Source organism: Lepisma saccharinum, chromosome 26 (assembly GCF_977018435.1).
Source record: "Lepisma saccharinum chromosome 26, izLepSacc3.1, whole genome shotgun sequence".
Taxonomy (NCBI): Eukaryota; Metazoa; Arthropoda; class Insecta; order Zygentoma; family Lepismatidae; genus Lepisma; species Lepisma saccharinum.
Genome location: NC_139254.1, coordinates 46,211,683 through 46,232,010, shown reverse-complemented (window position 1 = coordinate 46,232,010; position 20,328 = coordinate 46,211,683). Strand labels below are relative to the sequence as shown.

Sequence of the window (20,328 nt, the reverse complement as noted above, 5' to 3'; positions counted from 1 at the left end):
CACTTGACATAGGAATAGAACCAACAGAGTGTCAAAGGGAGGGCCTGATGGAGTTAATGCTTCCTCCCTAAGTGAAAATGAGAAATATTAGTTAAGTTTTATGTAATTTATATGAGTACGCATACCATGAAAAATCCAAGAAAAATATTATTTTGCTCAAACAATATTATTACTTAATCACTGAGGATGCCACTTTGTTAATCTCAAAAAAATCATCTCATTCTTCCTCGAACAAATGGTTTCTTACATTTAACTAAAGTTGAATTAAAACTAGGTTGGCAATATTATAAAGCTCCATGCATTAACAATATTATTAATACGCATTCATTTGTTCTTTTTGACATATTCAAAATTACATTTTACACAGCTCAATTTTACATTAGCAGAAATGTAATGATAATTAAGCATTTCTACATAATATATACGTAATATAAAACAAATTAACATTAATAACAACAAAATATATTATACACAATGCTTGTGATGCAAAAAGTAAACAATAAGTAGTAAATTAAACAAATGAATATCTTCGAGTCAGTCCACCTGACCGGTATATGTATATATTGGCAGAGATGTGAGATTGGTTAATAGAGATAGGGTAAAAGGTAAAGTGCTCCCCTGTGCTTAGCACCACGCCATGAATGCGTATAGGTGGTGTGGGGGTAACGCCCCACACTTTCTTGATCCGGTCATGACTGGGGGTGATGTGATCACCATCACGCCCCTGACCGCCTTTACCCATGTCATTCGACGCTGGGTGGGCGCCGGGGTATAAAATAATAATACGAGTAATATGGACACTTTTTAATTTGCAAGAAATCACGTAAAAATAAAAAGAAGCAAAGTGCTTAGTACTCTACTCAGGGATACTCGCTAGTGGGATAGCTTGATCATTAATGCGCTCTACAAAAAAACATCCTTCTATGTATAATAGATAATATGTCTACGTGTAAGTCTTTTATGTTTATTCAAATTATTCGTGCACACAGTTTGATGTCTTCTTGAAGGATGATAAAATGTTAAAGTAACATTAGAATTCAGCAAAATTATTTGATGACACAACCAGAAAGTAGGACTGAATTATGGGAATGCGATAGTGTGTCATATTCAGTTAAGTATAAGTTAATTTTATTTTTACTGTGTTATGAACAAATGTTGTCCGATATATTCTATATCACCATTTGCGTGCAGTTACTGAGGAAAACCTAAGTCACGATGGTTGATTGAGAAGATAGATCAAGTAAGTGGTGTCGCGCTAATTTTGTGAAACCACTTGTGAATCACATACATATGGCATATGAACTAATGACTTTTTACTTGACGTGATTTAAAGATAAAGGAATCTGGCAATACGTTACAGTGAAATTAGTACGTTGCATAACACCTAACCTACTCCATCCATTGCTAATGACAATAACGCCTTTAGTGCGTATAGAAATATGGTTTATCATAGTGCAATGCTAACGTTGGTAATTAAATGGATGTTGTCGTGTTTGAACTCTCAAATCTGTTCTATGCGCAAGCCCTTGAGTTCAGTGGAAAATTCATGCCGTCGTGGTCTAAACTCAGCCATACTTAAGAATAATAATCCTTATATTTGAGAAGATTAGACCAAAGGACTTTTAAAAGTTTGTCCTGTTTTAAAAACCACTTAATATGTATGGATATATGAGTATATGTGTGTGTAAAATTTTTTGCACGTCAAATTAGTATTTATTTCTAAGTTTTCATTATTTACTCTGTAGAATGTTTCTTAGGCTACAGACTTTTATTATCTTAGTGCCTCTTATAGTGACTTTGTTCGAGTATATGAAGCGAAACCCACAGAAGTCTTACGGTAAATTTGGTACTAGAACGTGACAATGACTCTTTGAAACATTATGAGTGATGAGGAAGAACATTGAGCAAATTCATTTTGTTTTCTGACCGCGTAAAGTCCTATGAATTTAGAGCTGTCTATCTGCAATCCTTGCAGAGATACGCCTCAAAGTGCTGGAACATTATTGTATAGTGTGAGGTCAAATCAAGTTGCATAAGTGAATGACCACCATGGTCGCCAGAACAAAGAGCTGTGTATAGCCTTAGAGGACATAGTTTACGCTAAGAAAATTAATAACCTGTATCATAATAATAATAATAATAATAATAATAATATAAAAAAGGAGCAATCTCCCAAATCATCCACACCATACTAGCAAACGCCTTCCGCAACTGGGAGCGTCGAATTGAGGCTTACATGAATCATATGATGTGTATATTGAACATGTGCAGTAACTGTAATTACGTATTACATATCAATTGTGTGTGTTTGTATGCATGTATTTCTTTCTCTATTTAACATGACTTTTGCCTCAACCTGTAGTTAAGCGAATTTTGTTAGCAGATGCAAAGATGCGTAAATTATAATTTTGCTCAGAAAATTTCTGTTGATAGTAAATCGTGCAATGCCTGGCAATATCACTTACTTTATATGGCCGAAATATGGGTGAGCAACGTGTTTGTCCTGATACTAGTACAGCTGGAATGAGGAACCTGAAAGTCAAAACAGAGAAGCGAAGTGTTACCAAGAATCTTTCCAGAAGTGTCGTTTTAGGGCAACGTATGCTCGTAATTATGATGTTCCTTGCCACTGCATGATCAGAAACATGTTGACTGAATATGCTGAGAAGCTTTCTTCGCTCTTGTTGATACTAAGACTACAAGCTGGTAAATTGTCATTTTTACACTTCGACCACAAAAAAGCGCTATTTCGAAACCCATCAAATGGTGCACATGAGCTAAGTTAGTCTCCAACAACAGCTTACAATAGCGCAAATCATTAACATGCTAATAATGCTCCTCATATAATACATTTTGAATCTTATATATACAAATTATGATCTCTACTATTAGGAAGTTAATATTCTAGAAAAATGCACCATTAATGAATTTCTAAAATTTGTTACAGTAAATAAATTGGCTAATATAGACAAGGCTTCATACATAATACAGAAACCAGGTGTGGATATCTCTCAAATTTACCCGCGTTAGTGTTAGATAGATTGTGAAACAAACTCTAATTCTCTACACTAAAAGCTATATCATGTATCAGCATCACGGTTCTTATTCCATACTGTTCTTCTGCATTAGTATTAGTCTTCCACTGATACTTCCAGAAAAATTGCATTGTCTACAATGTAACTTCCGCTATTCAGTACTTCGTGAGAGACAAATTTTTCATGACCACTTAAAACACTAATGTGCTTGGACGTAATAGACGCGTCACTATCCGTTCCGCGAAAACTATGAACAAGGTCCTCTCCTTGCGGTACTTGGGCAACTAATCTAAAATTTACAAGTTTTGTGAACGGCCAATTCAAAAGAGAATCATATTCTCCTGACATTATTTGAATGTGAACTCCTAAATGGCCTTTGTGTGTAGAAAAATAACCATCAGGGTACATTATCACTCTTAATTTGTACCCGTTCTTACAGCTGTAAAAGGGCGGACTATAAATTCTATGACATCTATCGTACTTAGCTTTTTCTATTTCCTCAGCTATGTCTTTCACTTTCCACAAGAAACTCACTTGCTTTAGTTTGTTTATCTTAATCTGCAATTCTTCCTTTCTTTTCCTCTCCCCCTCTAATTCCTTTTCAATACTTTCAACTCGGAGACACAGTTTATCGATGACACTTTTCGTTAGTTCTAAGTGATGCTGCATCTGTTCCTTCATGTGTTGCCTCATCCCTGCAGGAAAACCTTCATAGCTGCACTGTATTTCCTTGTAACCACAGGACACAAAGTGTTTCTGGCATTCTTCATCCAAGTGGCGTTCCACGTCTTCTCTTGCAACTTCAACGCCACAACTCTCACGACAAGGAATTCGGAACTTCACACATTCTGCGTGGTGATCCTCCAACAACTGTCTCTCGACTTTCTCCTCACAATGCTCACACGCTACCATTGATTTCGGGCACTCGTTTCGATAATGTTCACTGAGATCTTTCCTCGATATTTTAACCCCACATTTATTGCCACAGCGTACAAGTACTGATTCACAGGTGTTGTAATGTTTGGTCAACGAGGCCTCCTGTATGAAAGAGTCGCAGAACACGCACTGTGCTTCATACATCACGCACTTTTTCTCAAGATGAATAGCCTCTGGTTTCACTTGCTTGGAGCACACGTAGCATGAATGTACAGAGATTTCGCATTGCTTGTCATGTTCTTTGTTATGCGTAAAGGATGATTTGGATTAGTTTTTGTCCAAGTGTTTGAACAAAGTAGTGCGATCAATTTCTTTTCCACTCTTTTGATTCCAATCCTCAACTTGTTATGAACACTGGATTTGTGAACTTCTATGTCTTCATGTCTCCTTACACAGCTTTTCGTTTTCATGAGCTCCCCTTCACGTATTCGCTCAATTGACGTGGAAGTTGATGCTCACATTCATTTTCTCAGTCAACTTCTTCAACTCTGCAGATCAACTGATGAGTTTCTAATTCTTCCTCATCCACCTATCTTGTATGAAGGGACAGGTCTTGTATATTGCTGTCGGCACTATTGGCTATATTCACAGCCCAACACAGAACCTTATGTGTTGACAATTTTTGGTTTTCTGAAAAACTCTATCTACACTATAAGGTCTTCACGTTTTCACTGATAACCTGGCTAGTAGAGATAACACTTTCTAATTATAAACTTTATAATCCATGGATAAAACCATTTCTTGAACACATGATATAATCCTTTGACAAAAATTGATTACCAATGTTTATGTACTTAGAGTATATCTGCGAATTTGGAAGAAGAGATAAGATATGTGGAGAAACCCTTGACCAGAAACGAAGTGCGTAGTACCTTTTGAATCTTTTTTTTTAGTTGCACCTTCACAGCAAAATTAATGTATGCATAATAACACGGTAATTTGTAAGAAATGTATCAAAATAGATTTTCTAAAACACAGTATTCCGATGAAGTACTGAACACGATGACAATAAATATCCCGTATTTCTTATAAGTTAGCCCACGTTTAGAATAAGTGCGTTAACAATTATTCTTCACACCTTCAATTTCCTAAGTCATGCATGTCCCATCATCGAAGTTCAAACAGCATGTGTCATTTCATAATCCTTATTGGCTTGCTTAGGATCTCAAAGTTTTACCCCTTGGCCAAAAAAAGTTTTCGGTTTCTAGATGACTCCTTGCAGCAACCTTCTCGTTTTAAATTATTGTATCTTCTGCCGCCCCTAGATTCTTATTCTAGATTTTTCTTTCTTTTACAAATGCTGCAGCATATCTGGGAAACAACTTCATTTAATATATATATATATATATATATATATATATATATATATATATATATATATATATATATATTTATGGTAGACCGGGAGAAATCCGGTCGATTTTCCAAAACAGTTGTTATCTTGGTAAAAATTATATTTTCTTGCAGGAACTTTGTTGTCAATACAAAAACCTGACACAACTTTAATTAATTTCTAACCTATGGTAAGACATGTTGAACAAAAATCTCTAGTGGTCCGATTTTCCCCAGTGATACGGGGTAAATCGGATCAGTGAAGAGGTAAATTAGGTCACGCAATTGTAATATAATTTGCACATGCAAACTCCACGTGCAAATTGTTTGCATCTAAAAGCCTTAACGCAACATTCGTGATATCACAATCTACATTCCTGACATTGAATCCAGTAATCTGCCTTTTGACTCCTTTTATCACTGTGTTACACTTTGCAGAAGTTAAAAAAAAAATTGTTATTCTTCCTTTTGTTTTTCGGTCTCTTCTTCTCTGCTTCACTGTAATCTGATCTAGTTCTCTCTTAATTACCCTGTTTCCTTCATTTTTTAACGAAGAATAAAATTAGTAGGGAAAATACAGCATTCGTACACAATTTGCAATTCAAGAATTATTTATTTCAAACTATTCATCATAATGTTTTTCTCATGTTGGCAGCATTGCAGGTAGGGGTACTGCTCATATATTAAGTAGATCGACGACGGGTTGAAATTAATGCAAAACATTCCAAGTATTAATAAAATACTTTGTGTCAAAAATGGACTAACAAAAAACCTTAAAAGCAGTTGGGTGACCACGTATCCTCTTTACATGGGTTGGAACCAACACATATTATACAGTTCTGTTGGACAAGCATGTACTAAAGCATGTAGGACGAAATTAATGAAGACATTAATTCTGAAGTGAATGACCCATTTTACCTCGTTAAAAGAGATCCAAATTGCCCCAAATTACAATGTTCAGCAAATGCAGTCATTACATAGAAATACTGTGCAAGAGAGACAGGTCTGTAGAATAATCATATTTACTTATGTTTATGCATATAAACATAATAATTCATTGGAATTTAATTATCACTATAACAAGTACATTAAGAAGCTTCATGTACACAAGCTGTTAGAGAATGTGACCAACAAAAAGGAAGACCAACCTCAGTTCACGCTTTTCATAGCTAGTAGCATGTGCTCATTTCTCTCTGCATGTGCCAGCATAATGTTGTAAATGGAATTAATTCTATCCGCCTTGCCTGCCAGTTATAATCACGTAAATTCAAAACGGTCTGATGTTCCGTGACCTGATTTCTCAAGTTACACCTTAATGTACTTAATTAACATTCTAATTTCGCGCTACGACGCCAGAGGTTCCGGTTTCAAATTTCAGCCTGGGCATGGATGTCTGTGAGCGTCCATTCATCAATTTCATCATATCATCACTCATCCCCATCATCGCAAATTAGACAAAAGTGGCACAAAATGCGAAGTAAAATGAAGCAAATTATTAAACAATGAACATTTTAATTGTATCACCCTGATTGATTTTTCTCTCTTTTGCTACTTTTGGCTACTCGAGAAAACAAGGACGAGTGATGACATGGAGAAATGTATGATGAGACATTCACCAAGAATAACCATGCCCAGGCCGGGAATCGAAACCGGGACCCTTGACAACGTAGTGCGCTGTGCTAAGAACTCCACAAAGGATTATATTTATGGAAGTCTCTTTTCTATCTGTATAGGTGTAAAGTGACGTAAGAGTAATACTAATGCAACAAGGTAGAACAGACAGAAATTAATATCCATGCTCTCAGGGCTTGTCCAATGAAGTGCTCCGAAATTGGCCAGGCGAATTGAAGAGGTGTGAATACAACGAAGACCTTAGTTTCTCATTTCGACCACGAGTGTTACGCATAGTCTTAATATCAATAATATGAAATCACGATTACTTATGTGTCCCTGTCTTCGGTTGCCATCACAACAAATCACTTCGTAACTTCTCTATCTTTCGCTGAAATGGAAACACTAATCACGTGTATGTGAACAATGCAATTACAATACATGAATGCAAATCATCAGCCGCAAAGTTCCTTGTGAAGTGAAATCAGATTATCGTTCGGGCACATGCTACATCCCGGATAGGGCAGAAATATCTAGTAGTGCAGACAAATCGATTTCTCCAAATGACTACAATATGAAAATAAATTTGAAAACCTGCATATTTTTATTGATTAATTTCTAGGAAATTTCCAATACAGCGGAAGCTATTTTAAACTTGAAAGAAACCACACCTCAACGGGAGACTAGTGGTACACAAAACAAAACAAAAATTGTACCAAGATTATACATAGATCAGTTCCACAATAGAATTACTTGTGCACAATTTTCTGTAAGTTGATCATACATATTGAAAAAGAGCTGAAGATATTTGTTTGAGATGTTAAACTGTTTCTGTAGCCTATGAAATAAGGAACGTTACTTGAGTGAGAGTCTGGGAGTTTCATTGTGGAAAGTTTCCTTCTTTCTTTTCTTGGCGTACCCAGGGACTTTGGAAAACTTCGTGACTAGAATATTACATCTTAGCTTTTCATTAATAATCTTTGTATAATAATTCCATATCTCCAATGTATTTGAATCTCGTATAAAGGAAATTGTGACCACACGAATCTTCCCCCGGGGTGCCTGGACGTAAAACACGGAGCAGAAATGCTTGAATATAGAATTGCAAAAGGGAAGGACTTGACAAAGGAATCTAGAGGAAAACTGTTCAAAGGTGATGATTTTCATTATAGTTTAAATAAAAGAGACAACAAGAAAATACCTTTGGAAAGGAATACTTTCGTTTATGCACGTAATATTCATGACAGAGTAAGTTCGATATCTGTGATTGTGGTTGTAGAATAACTGATGGATTGTCTATCATGATAAGAATGGCTCTATCATCGACGGTAATGAAAAAGTAGGCAAACTGTCCATCGAAATTTTCGTCTTTTCTCTTGTATATCATACGCGGAGGGAGTGAACATAGTGGCCGAAAGTTTTCTCTCTGTCGTCTTATTCAACGTTGCTCCTTTTTCATCTCTACGTGAATCGCGACAATGATGATAATTGAATGTCTTCAATGAAAGGAAGACCCATTAACAAAGGAGAACACATCTCCAAGCCTGGATTCAAACCGTGAACCACGAATATCTCATTTACGTTGAATTACAATTCAGTTGGTATGACGCAGAGATGAGTAGAAACTCTCTTACTGTGAAAACTCTCTTTCAGAATCAGTATTAAAAGTAGATTCCAATCTATCACAATAATCAAATCAGCAAGTGGTAAACTCAGTATGTCGCTACATAATGTTTCGGATTTGAGTTCTTAGTTAGTTGTATGTATTATCCTTTCAAAAATTGTATCCTATTTAATCATCGCTCATCTTCATCGATGTAATTGACCCAGATTTGAAGAATAGCGACACAAAAATTAAGAAATACAATTTTTCATGTGTACTTACCTCCAAGTGGCATAATCGCCCGGTCATACACACACACACACACACACACACACACACACACACACACACATATATATATATATATATATATATATATATATATATACACACACACACACACACACACGAGTATGTATACGGCACCTAAAAGTACCCCAGCAGTTCTGAAATGCGATGGTTTACGGCAGTTCTGAAGTCACCGATATAAATGTGGTCAAGGGGCCCAGTGGTCAGAGCATGTCTGGTCTCTAGCTGCCATCTTGAAGTCCACCATCTTGAATTCAAATTCATAATTTTATATAGGAACGGGTTGATACGTATGATATATCAAATCAGGCTAGAATTTCATGAGAAATGCAATGGTGAAGGTTTTTTCGACGCATCATTAACCAGTAAAAAGTTATGACTGAATTCTTGTACCATTTTGCTCCATTTCAAGATGTCAGAAATTAACATTAAAATGTGTTTAGCGCGTCAGTAACGCATCAAGATCAAAGTGACGTCTAGGGAGAGAAGTTCGCATGCAATTGCACACGCTTTTAATGGCATACATCCACGAAGTGCTGAGCATTACGAATGGTTGTCTCGAACAATTACAGTGTTCGACGCTTTTTATCTGAAAACCCATTTTAGACAGTTCACAGCTGAATGGTTAGTGCTGGTAAGTTAATGGTGTGGCATGCTTTGTGGAAAACGATTGGTTAGGCCATTTTCCTTCGACGGAACCTTAAATGCTTAGGGCTACTTGGATTTGTTAAATGAAGAGGTTTTATCATCCTTGCTTACGGAAAAAGGTACTTTTTACAGTTTCTTTATCAATAGGGCGGTACACCAAAACACTATGAGTAGTATAAAAGTATATACTATTGGCGCGATAAATGATGAACCCCCCTCAGGCAGATTTGGCTACACTTAAAACTTGCTCAACATGCCCATATGAACTTTTTGCTCAAGTGTGGTACTCCGTCTAATCCAAGATTTTTGTAAAAATGCCCTCGGGAAGTTCCTGTGAAATGATGAACCCCCCTCAGGCAGATTTGGCTACATTTAAAACTTGCTCAACATGCCCATATGAGCTTTTTGCTCAAGTGTGGTACTCCGTCTAATCCAAGATTTTTGTAAAAATGCCCTCGGGAAGTTCCTGTGAAATGATGAGCCCCCTCAGATTGATTTGTCCACACTTACAAAAGGCACTTCTGTCAGATTGTTGTCCATAATCCTGTCAAAAATATGCCCCTCTTGATATTTTTTTTAACCACACCTAAAACTAAGCCACCCTCACCCACACCCACCCACATACACACCCACACACACCCCTCACACACACACACACACACACACACACACACACACACACATATTTACTTCCGGTTTAAGTTTAATTATACACCAGGCTCAACTTGTGCAATATGCAGAAATCTTCTAGAATTGCTCTGTGACTCTCTCATTTCTTACATCATAAACATATGATTTTTCACCTATAAGAATAACACTACATATAGTGTCATCAGGGAGTGTATCGTGGAATTCACAGATAATTTTAATGTTTGTCCTGTCATTAACCACAACTTGTTTTCTTTTTGAAGTGTTGATGACAAACATGGGTCTCTGTGCTTTGAATTCATCTGGTGTGTAATACATGTCAGTATTGCCAGTAGTGACCCTTTTGTATGCTGTAAACGCTTCATATAATTTAAGAAAATCATCCTTGGACATGTCTAAATTATAATTTTCTCTAGGAAATATCTCATTTCTGCCATTTTTAAGATATATGTTCTTGATGTTGCAGTTATCAAATCTACTTGAATTTTTTTCCTGATTATTGTGTCTTCCAGTCTGAAACAGTACCACCACAAAATCCGGCATGTCATATTGTATACTGGAGAATGAATTTGTAGCATCAAACTCATAATAAGTACCAGCGGCAGGCTTCTGTACACATTGATATGTATAAAATTGTAAAGGAATCTGTGGATATTTTATTATATCTGCTTTGTATTTAAGAGCATAACTGGCTTCATATTCAACAACCGGGATTCTTAGCTCTATAGTCTGAATAAGGCACTTGCCCTCATCAGGTAGGGTATTGGGCAGAGCTTCCCCTGTAGAGTTTAATGTACTGTACCTCATCAAAGCATTATTATCATTGGCAGCTCTTCTAAATGTGATTCTTAAACCACCCTTCCACATAATATCTTTGTAATCTGAGAAGAATCCTGGCAACAGGCGCATGAATCCTGGCAACAGGCGCATGGGGAACAGCACTGTGTGGCTCTTAGATATAATTTTATCACCAGCCTCAAATCTACCTATTTTGTAGTAAGAAGCCTCGGTTTTGGATAATTTTAGTGTGGCCAAAGCTGTGGAGGTAATGTCGGGATAATCCACTCTGTTTATAACAACACCATGCTTTCTGGTCTCAATTTCAGAGAACAGATGCGGCACAAAATTGTCTACCAATCTTATATTTGAATTTGCCGGATAATCTGTTCCATCGAGCTTTACAACATCAAATTTGATGTATAGATCTGCTCTGTGGGGGTGTATAAAGCCATCCCCTACATCAAGATCAACCTCAATCTCTGTGTTGGGTTGATTTAAATTTGCAAATGTCCTCCTGTTTGGGGGGAATGATTGTAGCTCATAACTCTCAATATTTTCTATTTTTTTTTGTATGTATTTTTATTTAAATATTAATTTCTATGATTGCAGTTGTTGTCGCTCCAGCAAAATCAACTAATTCTTCTTTTTCATTAGTGACCATCAACTCAATATAATCTATTCTATTATGTCACACAGGAAAATATAATGTTGGGGATGGAGTGTAGATGATGGGCTCCATAAATTCAGAGTTAGGTTTGAATGTTGCAATAATGCCAGTTTGTTTGTGAGTGCCTATGCCATTTGATTTGGTGATCATACCCTCAGCCACATTAAAGTGAATATTCAGAGTCTCTATGGCTAAGAATTTAGGTATATTAATAGCAGTGTGTTTGATGGCTGGTTCAAGTTTTGTGTTGTTCTCAAAGCCTAACAGCTCTCCTATAGTACCCAGATCCACTGTTTCTGTAGCAGATACAATCTCTACTCTGTGAGTGACAGAATTTTGAGTTAAGACTATACCTCTGGGTAATTGAGCATTTAGAGTGGACAGATTATATTGTCCTGGAGTGATGACAATTTTTTGATCCCCTACTGCAATTTTGTTGTTGTGGTGCGTAATATTAGGGATCAAGTACATGCCATAAAATGCTCTGAGAGCTATTGTTTTGGGATACACTATATCATCATGCAATTTGAGTTTCAATATTGAATTTTGGCTGGTGAGATGGAATACCCCCATGATGTTTTAAATACCACAGGACCTTTTGAAAATTTTCAATTGATGGTTAATTTATTTGAGACATATATCTAAGAACAGATAAACACAAATGTCCACAATTAACATCTTTGAAGTTTTGAACACGGGCATTATTGTAATAAAGATTAGTTGATTTTAGATATTTTACTAAATTTTCAGGTGGAACACCTCCAAATGAATCAAACACAAATGCCTCATTGTTTAAATATTTAAGATAACAAATCCAGTGAGTGCCCTGATTTTTGTACTTATCGAAATTAACAATGCCACACTCTTTGTTGAGAGGTTGTTCTGGTAAAGAATCAGACATGTACACACCTCTAAAATTTTTGATGCCCAGTGGCTTGATTAAAGCTTCAATATCTTGGTTTGTAAGCGGCTCTTGTTTTTTTTAAACTTATTCATGGCTCTCTTAACACCTTTGCCTTGTTTTTCCATGGCCAGGTTATGGCGTTTCAATTCATCTAATTCTGCCCTATTTTTCTTGGCATCTATTACTGTTTTTGCTATGGCAGCTGATCCCCCAGCCAAGCTCCCAACAGCCACAAGTGCTGCTAAGATGGCTGGGATAGTAAATATGAAACCCCCCACATGTGATTTTTTTCTAGATTGTTGTAATTTTTTTAATTGGGGGTACTAAGCAACAATTTCATACCATGGCCCTTGGCAATACAAGAATTTTTTCTTGCGCTGCTTTTTGGTTAAAAGGCTATCAATAGTTTTAAGAGATTTAAGACCTGCATAAGGTATTTGATACATAACACCCTTGGCCTTCATTCTAGGTTTATTATATATATATTCACAACCCCTCCCCCCCCCCGTTTTTGTTTGGTGTTCATAGCTATGGTGGTTCCCAATGCTGCTATTCTCCCTCTCAAAGAAGCATCTTTGCTTACAAATCTACCAAATGCAGCCTCTTCTAATTTCTTGTCTGCAACATGTCTCTTGTCAAGATCAGAATGTGTGTTGTATGCTATGTCATGGTCTCTACAAGCAGCATCTAGGGGATTAACTCCAGGGTCCCCTCTGTTTAATCTATGGTCCAATTTTGTACCGGGACCACAATACTGATAGCCTGGAATGTGTAGTTCAAATGGCAGCTTGTTTATAATGTCATTAACCAACCCCCGGCCCTCAGAAATATTCCAAAATTTAGGTGGTAGAGTATTAATAATTTTTATAAGATATCCAATCCCCTTAGTGTCATTCACTATAAAATTAGACAATTTTGTGCTTATCATGTCCATAATTCCAACCTTTTCATTGTAAAAATTGTGGTTGCCAGCATTTTCCTCCCCAGCTATCACCAATAACCTATCTACAAGTTTCCTGACATCATCAACCCACACAAATTCTTTAGGCAGGGTGTTGTATTCTTTGATTCCACTGCCAGTCTTGATCTGTGACCATATGGGCTTGATTAAATTGTTATATTTTGCTCCACTGCTAGACTTGACTCTTTTTTGTGTGGGATCATTGTTCTGGTATAGAGCATCTGATTTTATTAATATTTCTTTGTAATGCTCATAATCTTGATCTGTATAGTTGCCAGGTCTCTTCCTAGTCATCAGTTCCCACAATCCAGGTGTGCCGGGATATTTAACAAAACCACCCTTTTCTCCAAGATGAGATTCTGAATATACAATTATATCATCTCCCATAAATGTTACTCTGAAATTGCCAATTCTATGTATGATGCTACCATCACGCTCTGTGTCAGCATATAAGCCAAAAACCTCATCTTTGTTGTCTTTAGGTGTGCTTAAATATTTTTGAGCAAGAAGACCCAATTCAATAGGATTCTGAGTAGCTTCAATTCTTCGAGGATCAACAGGACTAGGTGTATGAATACTAGAAAGTGGGGTGATTGGATAATCTAATATGTTCCTTGCAGCTACAGGTACAAGCTCTGTGATCAAATTTTGATTTTGCTCTGTAACAGTTTTGATATTTTTACCTAATTCACTAATAGCATCAATAATAGGCTGTTCTGTTTGTTTGTGTTGTTCATAAATTCCTCGGTTCTGTGATTTCCATCCCTTAAATCTTTTTACAAGATAATCTCTTAATTTAAGATCATTAATGATTGGCCTTTTCATGGTTATTTATATATGTTTCAATGTCTAGAAAATTGTTAATTTTATTTCTATATTTACCACTATTGGGTTTTCTTGTCATATCAATTGTGACAAACCCATAACTGTCCTGGTTCCAGCACCTACTGCAAAACTTGGAAAAATCATTGTAGCTCAAGTCCCCACCTACATATTCATCATGTATGTGTTTGAGGTTGGTATGATCTTGATGAAACACACATATAAAATTGCTGTTGTCTCGGATCAGCTGCTTCGGTATTTTAGAAAAAGTCTGTGCCATGTAGAAGCAATCAATGTTTTTGTGTCGGCCCTGTGTAAAGAAATTTCTAACCTTGTTTTGATTATCCAGTATAATGTCATCAAACACAACAACAGAGTTGTCAAGACATTCATGGAGTGGCTTAACATCTGGTTCAAAAGTGGCTATATCCAATCCATCATATAGCTTCATCAGCTGCTGATATTTTAATTATTCCAAGCTCTTAGAGAAGACATACAAGTGCATATTTTTCCAGTCTAACCTGTTGGGTGCCAATAAAAAATTATCAATCATTAGTGTAGTTTTACCACAAGCCGATGGCCCAACAATAAGACATCTAATATTTTCAGGCAGCAACTTGCCATTTCTCTTAATCTGCTGTTCAGGTTCTGGCAGCCTCTTTATAACATCCCAGGTGCTCATATTATCACTTTGTCTGCATCGATCCAGCTGTGTTCTGGAAGTCCTAGCCATTTGACAAATAATTTGTTGCCTTTTCTGCGGATGATTTTTTCTATGAGATATGTGTCAGGCTGTTTAGTTTTGTTGAGTTCTTCTTCATAGAACCGGCCTTTGAGAATTTCTCCTCGGTGGTATTTTATTATATATGTGTTAAGGGTCCCAGGTTTAACTTGAACCACTGTAAATAATTCAGTGCTCCTGATATGGTTCGGGGTGAAGGACTTGGTAATGAGGATTAATAACCAGACGGTGAACAATTAATACATTTAATATACACTGGACGTTATGTCCGAAGCATTCAAATACATTGAACCATGATATAACAAACATTACACAGAATATATCTGCTTATGATTTTTCTTCTTCTTGCCGTGAAGACTAAGCCTTGTAGCCATACCTAGACCGTATCATCCCTCCAGGTGTCCCATAAAAAAAAAATCAGATATGCTGATGACCGTATCGATCTGGTGGGCGGCGAACCCTGGTAGACCTTCTCGGAGATGAGTGAGGTGTGCTAGGACCTGGTCCTGGGTATCCGGCTCTGCCTGGGATAGGTTCTGGTACTGTTCCACCGGGGTTTGTTGAATTTCTATTTGGTATTGTAACGTTGAAGTCGTCGTCATCTGCAGTGTCACGTGAAACACGTCTCTTCAACCACCTGGGATGTACCACTCGTTTGATTCCATCTTCCAACATTATCTCGTAGAGGATACTATCCCCAATTCGACGAATGACAACTCCTGGGATGTAATTTGGAGTACCGTGCTTAGGTGATTGAACCCAAACTGCTGAGTTGATGGTGAAAGTACCATATCTCGATGAAGAATCGTTCTGAAATTTTGCTGACTTCCTCGGCTTGAACGGAGATTCACTCGACAGAGGCAGATTGTTTGGTTCCCACCAAAATCTTGGTCGGTATTTCAAGACCAAAAGTGCCGGCAGGCTTCCTTTTCCACCCAGTCGCGTGTTCCGAAGGATGAAAAGAAGGTTGGCGATCCCCATATCAAGTTCAAGCGTGCTGAGATTGGGTTTGTCAGTTATAAGCTTGACAAGAGCGGTTTTGACAGTACGAACGTATCGTTCGGCTAAGCCGTTGCTAGGACTGTGATAAGGTGGTGAAGTAACATGTTTGATGCCATTCTTAAGGCAGAAGTTACGAAATTCGAGAGAAGTGAACGTTGGGCCGTTGTCGGATACGATAGTATTTGGTATCCCTAGCGTGGCGTAAGATTGCATAAGCCAGCGGATCGTTTCCTTTGTGTCCAATGTGTGTAGAGGCCATACTTCTGTCCACTTGCTTAAGGCGTCTACTATCAGTAGGAACTTACGCCCTGCAAAGAAAAAATGGTCTATATGCCATCTCTCGTTCACATACGAAGCGAGAGGCCATGAAGAATCGGGTCCGTTTCGGACCTTAGGAGCGTTTGCTCGGCATGTATTGCAGCTCGCTACAAAATCCGTAATCTCTGCTGACATGCCTGGCCACCAAAATCTGGAAAGACACAACTCTTTCATACGAGTTGAACCAATGTGTCCATCGTGTAAAGCTCTAAGAACTTCATTCCGTTTAACTGTGGGAATGATAAGTCTACCCGACCACATGAGCGTTCCCTGCTCGTACGTTAGGTGAGCTCTTCTTTCGAAGAAAGGTGCGAGCTTCTTCCGTTCGGTAGACGTGTCGTGTTGATCTGGCCAACCATTTACTACACAGGAGACAACTAATGAGAGCAGTGGGTCTTCTGAAGTGGCGTTCTGTATTGAGTCTCGAGAAAGAGGAGCTACAGCGTCTTCAATGGACCCGAAATATGCATGAAGTTCTTCTTCTCCAGCTGGTATTGTGTCACGTGTTTGCGTAGGCAACCTGCTTAGCATGTCAGCTACTTCTACCTTGCTGGAATGAATTATATTATATTGGTATGAAGATAAAAGTAGAGCCCATCTCATCAATCTATTGGATGAATGTTTTGAAATGGCTCGATCCGGAGAAAATATAAACTTTACAGCACGTGCGTCTGTAACAATCTCGAACTTGGATCCGAGTAAAAATTTGTGAAATCGCTTGATACCGTGAACTATGGCTAGAGCTTCTCTCTCAACCTGGGAGTATCTGCGCTCCGTCTCACTGAAGGTGGTAGAAGAGCAGGCGATGGTCTGTAGACCGTTATCAACTCGATGACACAATTGTGCGCCACAGCCGAAGGGAGAGCCATCAGTGATAAGTACAACTGGCTTTGTTGGGTCGAAAGGCACAATAGGATTTATCTGTCGAAGTTCCGCCATGATGCTGTCGAACTCGTGTTGACAGTTATCGTCCCATTTCCAAGAGACGTTTTTCTTGAGTAAAGAAAGTAAAAAGTGAAGTTTCGAAGCTAAGTTTGGTACAAACTTTCGATGAAAGTTGATCATCCCGATGAAGGAACGTAATTGTGATTTGTCTTGGGGTGGGGGGAGAATTTAGGATGGCCTCCAAGTTCTTGTCTGACGGCCGTATACCAGCGACGTCAATCTTGTATCCTAGGTACTCGATAGATGAGGTTAGGAATTGGCTTTTGCTGGCGCTCGCTTTGACATTGTGTTTGGCCAGACGATTCAGGACATCACACGTGCGTGTGAAGCATTCTTGCAATGTTTCACCTCCGATGATGACGTCATCAAAGTAGAAAGAAACTCCGGGAATGTCATCTAGAATCTTCGCTAGGACCATTTGAAACAGATCTCCACTTATGTTTATGCCAAAAGGTAGTCTGTGAGGTTTATATAAGCCCCAAGGTGTGTTGACGACAGTGATGCGTTTGGCAGCTTCAGAAAGTTCCAACTGTCCGTAAGCCATTTGAAGGTCAATTACCGTAAAGTATTTACACCTGGCCAACTTAGAGAAAATATCCTCGACTCTAGCAATGGGAAACTTGACGTTTTCAGTCATTTTATTCACCGTTCCTGAGAAGTCAGTGCAGAGACGAAGTGAGCCATCTTTCTTGGTAACAACGACAAGTGGTGAGGCCCAATCAGAATATCCGACCGGTTCCCATAACCCTACTTTCACTAGATTTTGAATAGAATCCTGAACACGGTCTCGAATACCGTAAGGAACTTCGTAATGTCTACGAAATATTGGTGCAGAGTTGGATCTCAGTGGTATATCGACCAAATAAGGTGTAATTGGCTTGGACAAATCACCATCAAAGATTTTCTCGTATCTAGAAGAAATTTCTCGCCTTAGGTCGTCGGCACCAGCGTTAGTAATAGTACCTTGTACTGTGTTAGTTGAAAGAACAATGGCCGTAACTAATAATCGCCTCCAAGATGGTTGAATAATGTCCAACCATGTACGACCGATCAATGGATATAAAAGTTTCTCCTGACAGAGAAAAACAGGTAAAGTATAATCCCTATTGTCTAAGTATAGTTTGACGGATGTTTGTGCTGTAACACGAACATATCCTTCGTTTACACCTCGTAATCGTAGGCTAGAATTACATTTAACATAGTGTGGAAACAACTGATCAAAATACTTCTCGTTGAAAAGAGTAACAGCAGACCCAGTATCTACTTCACATTCAACAATACACTTATTGATTTGGAGATTTATTATGAAGCTATCCGAACTGATTTGGTGCTCCAAAATGTGTTGAGTAGAAGTAATCAGTGTGGAACGATGACTGAGCGCACAAGTGTTGAGATGGTTGAAGCTGAACGTAGACAACTCATCGGGTGTTGTGCTCCGTGAGGTTGAACTGGACGTTCTATTCACGGCTCTATCTTTTTGCTTCTTTCTGCATCGTATATTCCAATGGCCTTGTCGTTTGCAGTAGCTACAGATTGCGTTTCTTGCCGGACATAGACCTTGTGGGTGATTCTTTGTGCAGTTGCCGCACTGGGAGTGAGGATTTTGCTTGGTAGCAGTTGTGTTCTGAGGTTGATTGTAGCTCTTCTGCCTCGTTTCGCCCGAGCGTGAACTCTTTGAAGCGCCTGTGCGGCGATCTGGATTCATCCGCGTCAAATTTCTTGAGCTGGTGGCAAAAGTCACAGAATCTGCATTGTACTTATTCGAGAATAATTTAACTTCTCGTCCTAATAACTCACAATGCAAAGCAATTTCTTGACATTTAGCAAAGGAAAGATCACTTTCAGATAATAATCTTTTTCGAGTACTGTCAGATTGTACACCAACAAGAAATTGTTCAACAAGTGCCTCATCTAAATACTGCTCATACGCACATTTGGCTGCTTGTTGTTTGATTTTCACTACGAATTGAGTAACTGATTCTCCTTGAGATTGGATACAATTTCGAAACTTGAACCTCTCTGTAAACTTGTTGGTTTTGGGCCTGAAGTGCTGAACCATTTTGTCGTGAATGACAGCATATGTTAGATTACATGGCATTTCTGGAGCCGTAATATTGCGAAGTACTTGAAAAGCCTTAGGACCTATGACTGCTAAGAGAACTGCTGCTTTTCTTTCATTTGCCACATTCTGGGCGAGACAGAGTTGATCAAAACGCATGAAATAACTCTCGATATCTTCATTTTCTTCAGCAAATTCGCTGAATGTAATGTTGAGAGCCATGTTATCGAAACTTCAAATTACATTAACTGATAGAAATCACTGGCATGTATGAAAGTTACGATGTGTAACTGAAACTTGCATGTAGAAAATTAGCAAACTTAAACGTTACATGTAAGACCGTCTTGTTGATTTGCTACAGAAATCTTACTTGTTATAATCCCGTGCCGATAAAGTCATCCAGAGGATACGATTAGAATCCTTCAAATTTTCTATTCACTGTCCACAGCGCCAAATTGATATGGTTCGGGGTGAAGGACTTGGTAATGAGGATTAATAACCAGACGGTGAACAATTAATACATTTAATATACACTGGACGTTATGTCCGAAGCATTCAAATACATTGAACCATGATATAACAAACATTACACAGAATATATCTGCTTATGATTTTTCTTCTTCTTGCCGTGAAGACTAAGCCTTGTAGCCATACCTAGACCGTATCAGCTCCAGTTTCTTGTAAAGCCTCTTTTGAATAAGTGCTTATATTTGCTGATTCTTACTTGATCACCCACCTTGTATTTGGCTTTTCTTGTTGTTGGCTGGTATCTAGGATAATAAACAGTCCTGATCAATTTTTGCTCATCAGATGAAGTTACTTCAGAGGGTTTCATGTTGATTGTGGAATGGACCGAGTTGTTATATTTATGTAGAAGTTCTGGAAGAATATTAAGCCGTTTATAATTACCTTGAAGTGTAAATTGTTTATACATAAGATTTTTTAGAGTTTTGTTGAATCTCTCTACAATTGAGGCCTTGAGATCACTGTAACTCGAATAATGTTG

At 37.9% G+C, this 20,328-nt stretch overlaps 1 protein-coding gene across 1 annotated transcript; it reads right to left on the bottom strand.

Annotated features, from left to right (window-relative positions):
- Positions 1-3,131: 3,131 nt before the first annotated feature.
- On the bottom strand, positions 3,132-4,115 carry LOC145979653 (TNF receptor-associated factor 4-like). The gene has a single exon (XM_083112617.1). It carries the CDS (start codon positions 4,113-4,115, stop codon positions 3,132-3,134), a length of 984 nt encoding a protein of 327 aa, XP_082968743.1.
- Positions 4,116-20,328: the final 16,213 nt, after the last annotated feature.

Bases quoted from the DNA above. Each gene is read 5' to 3' on its own strand.
- LOC145979653 (XM_083112617.1), bottom strand. From the start codon at position 4,115: ATGTATGAAGCACAGTGCGTGTTCTGCGACTCTTTCATACAGGAGGCC.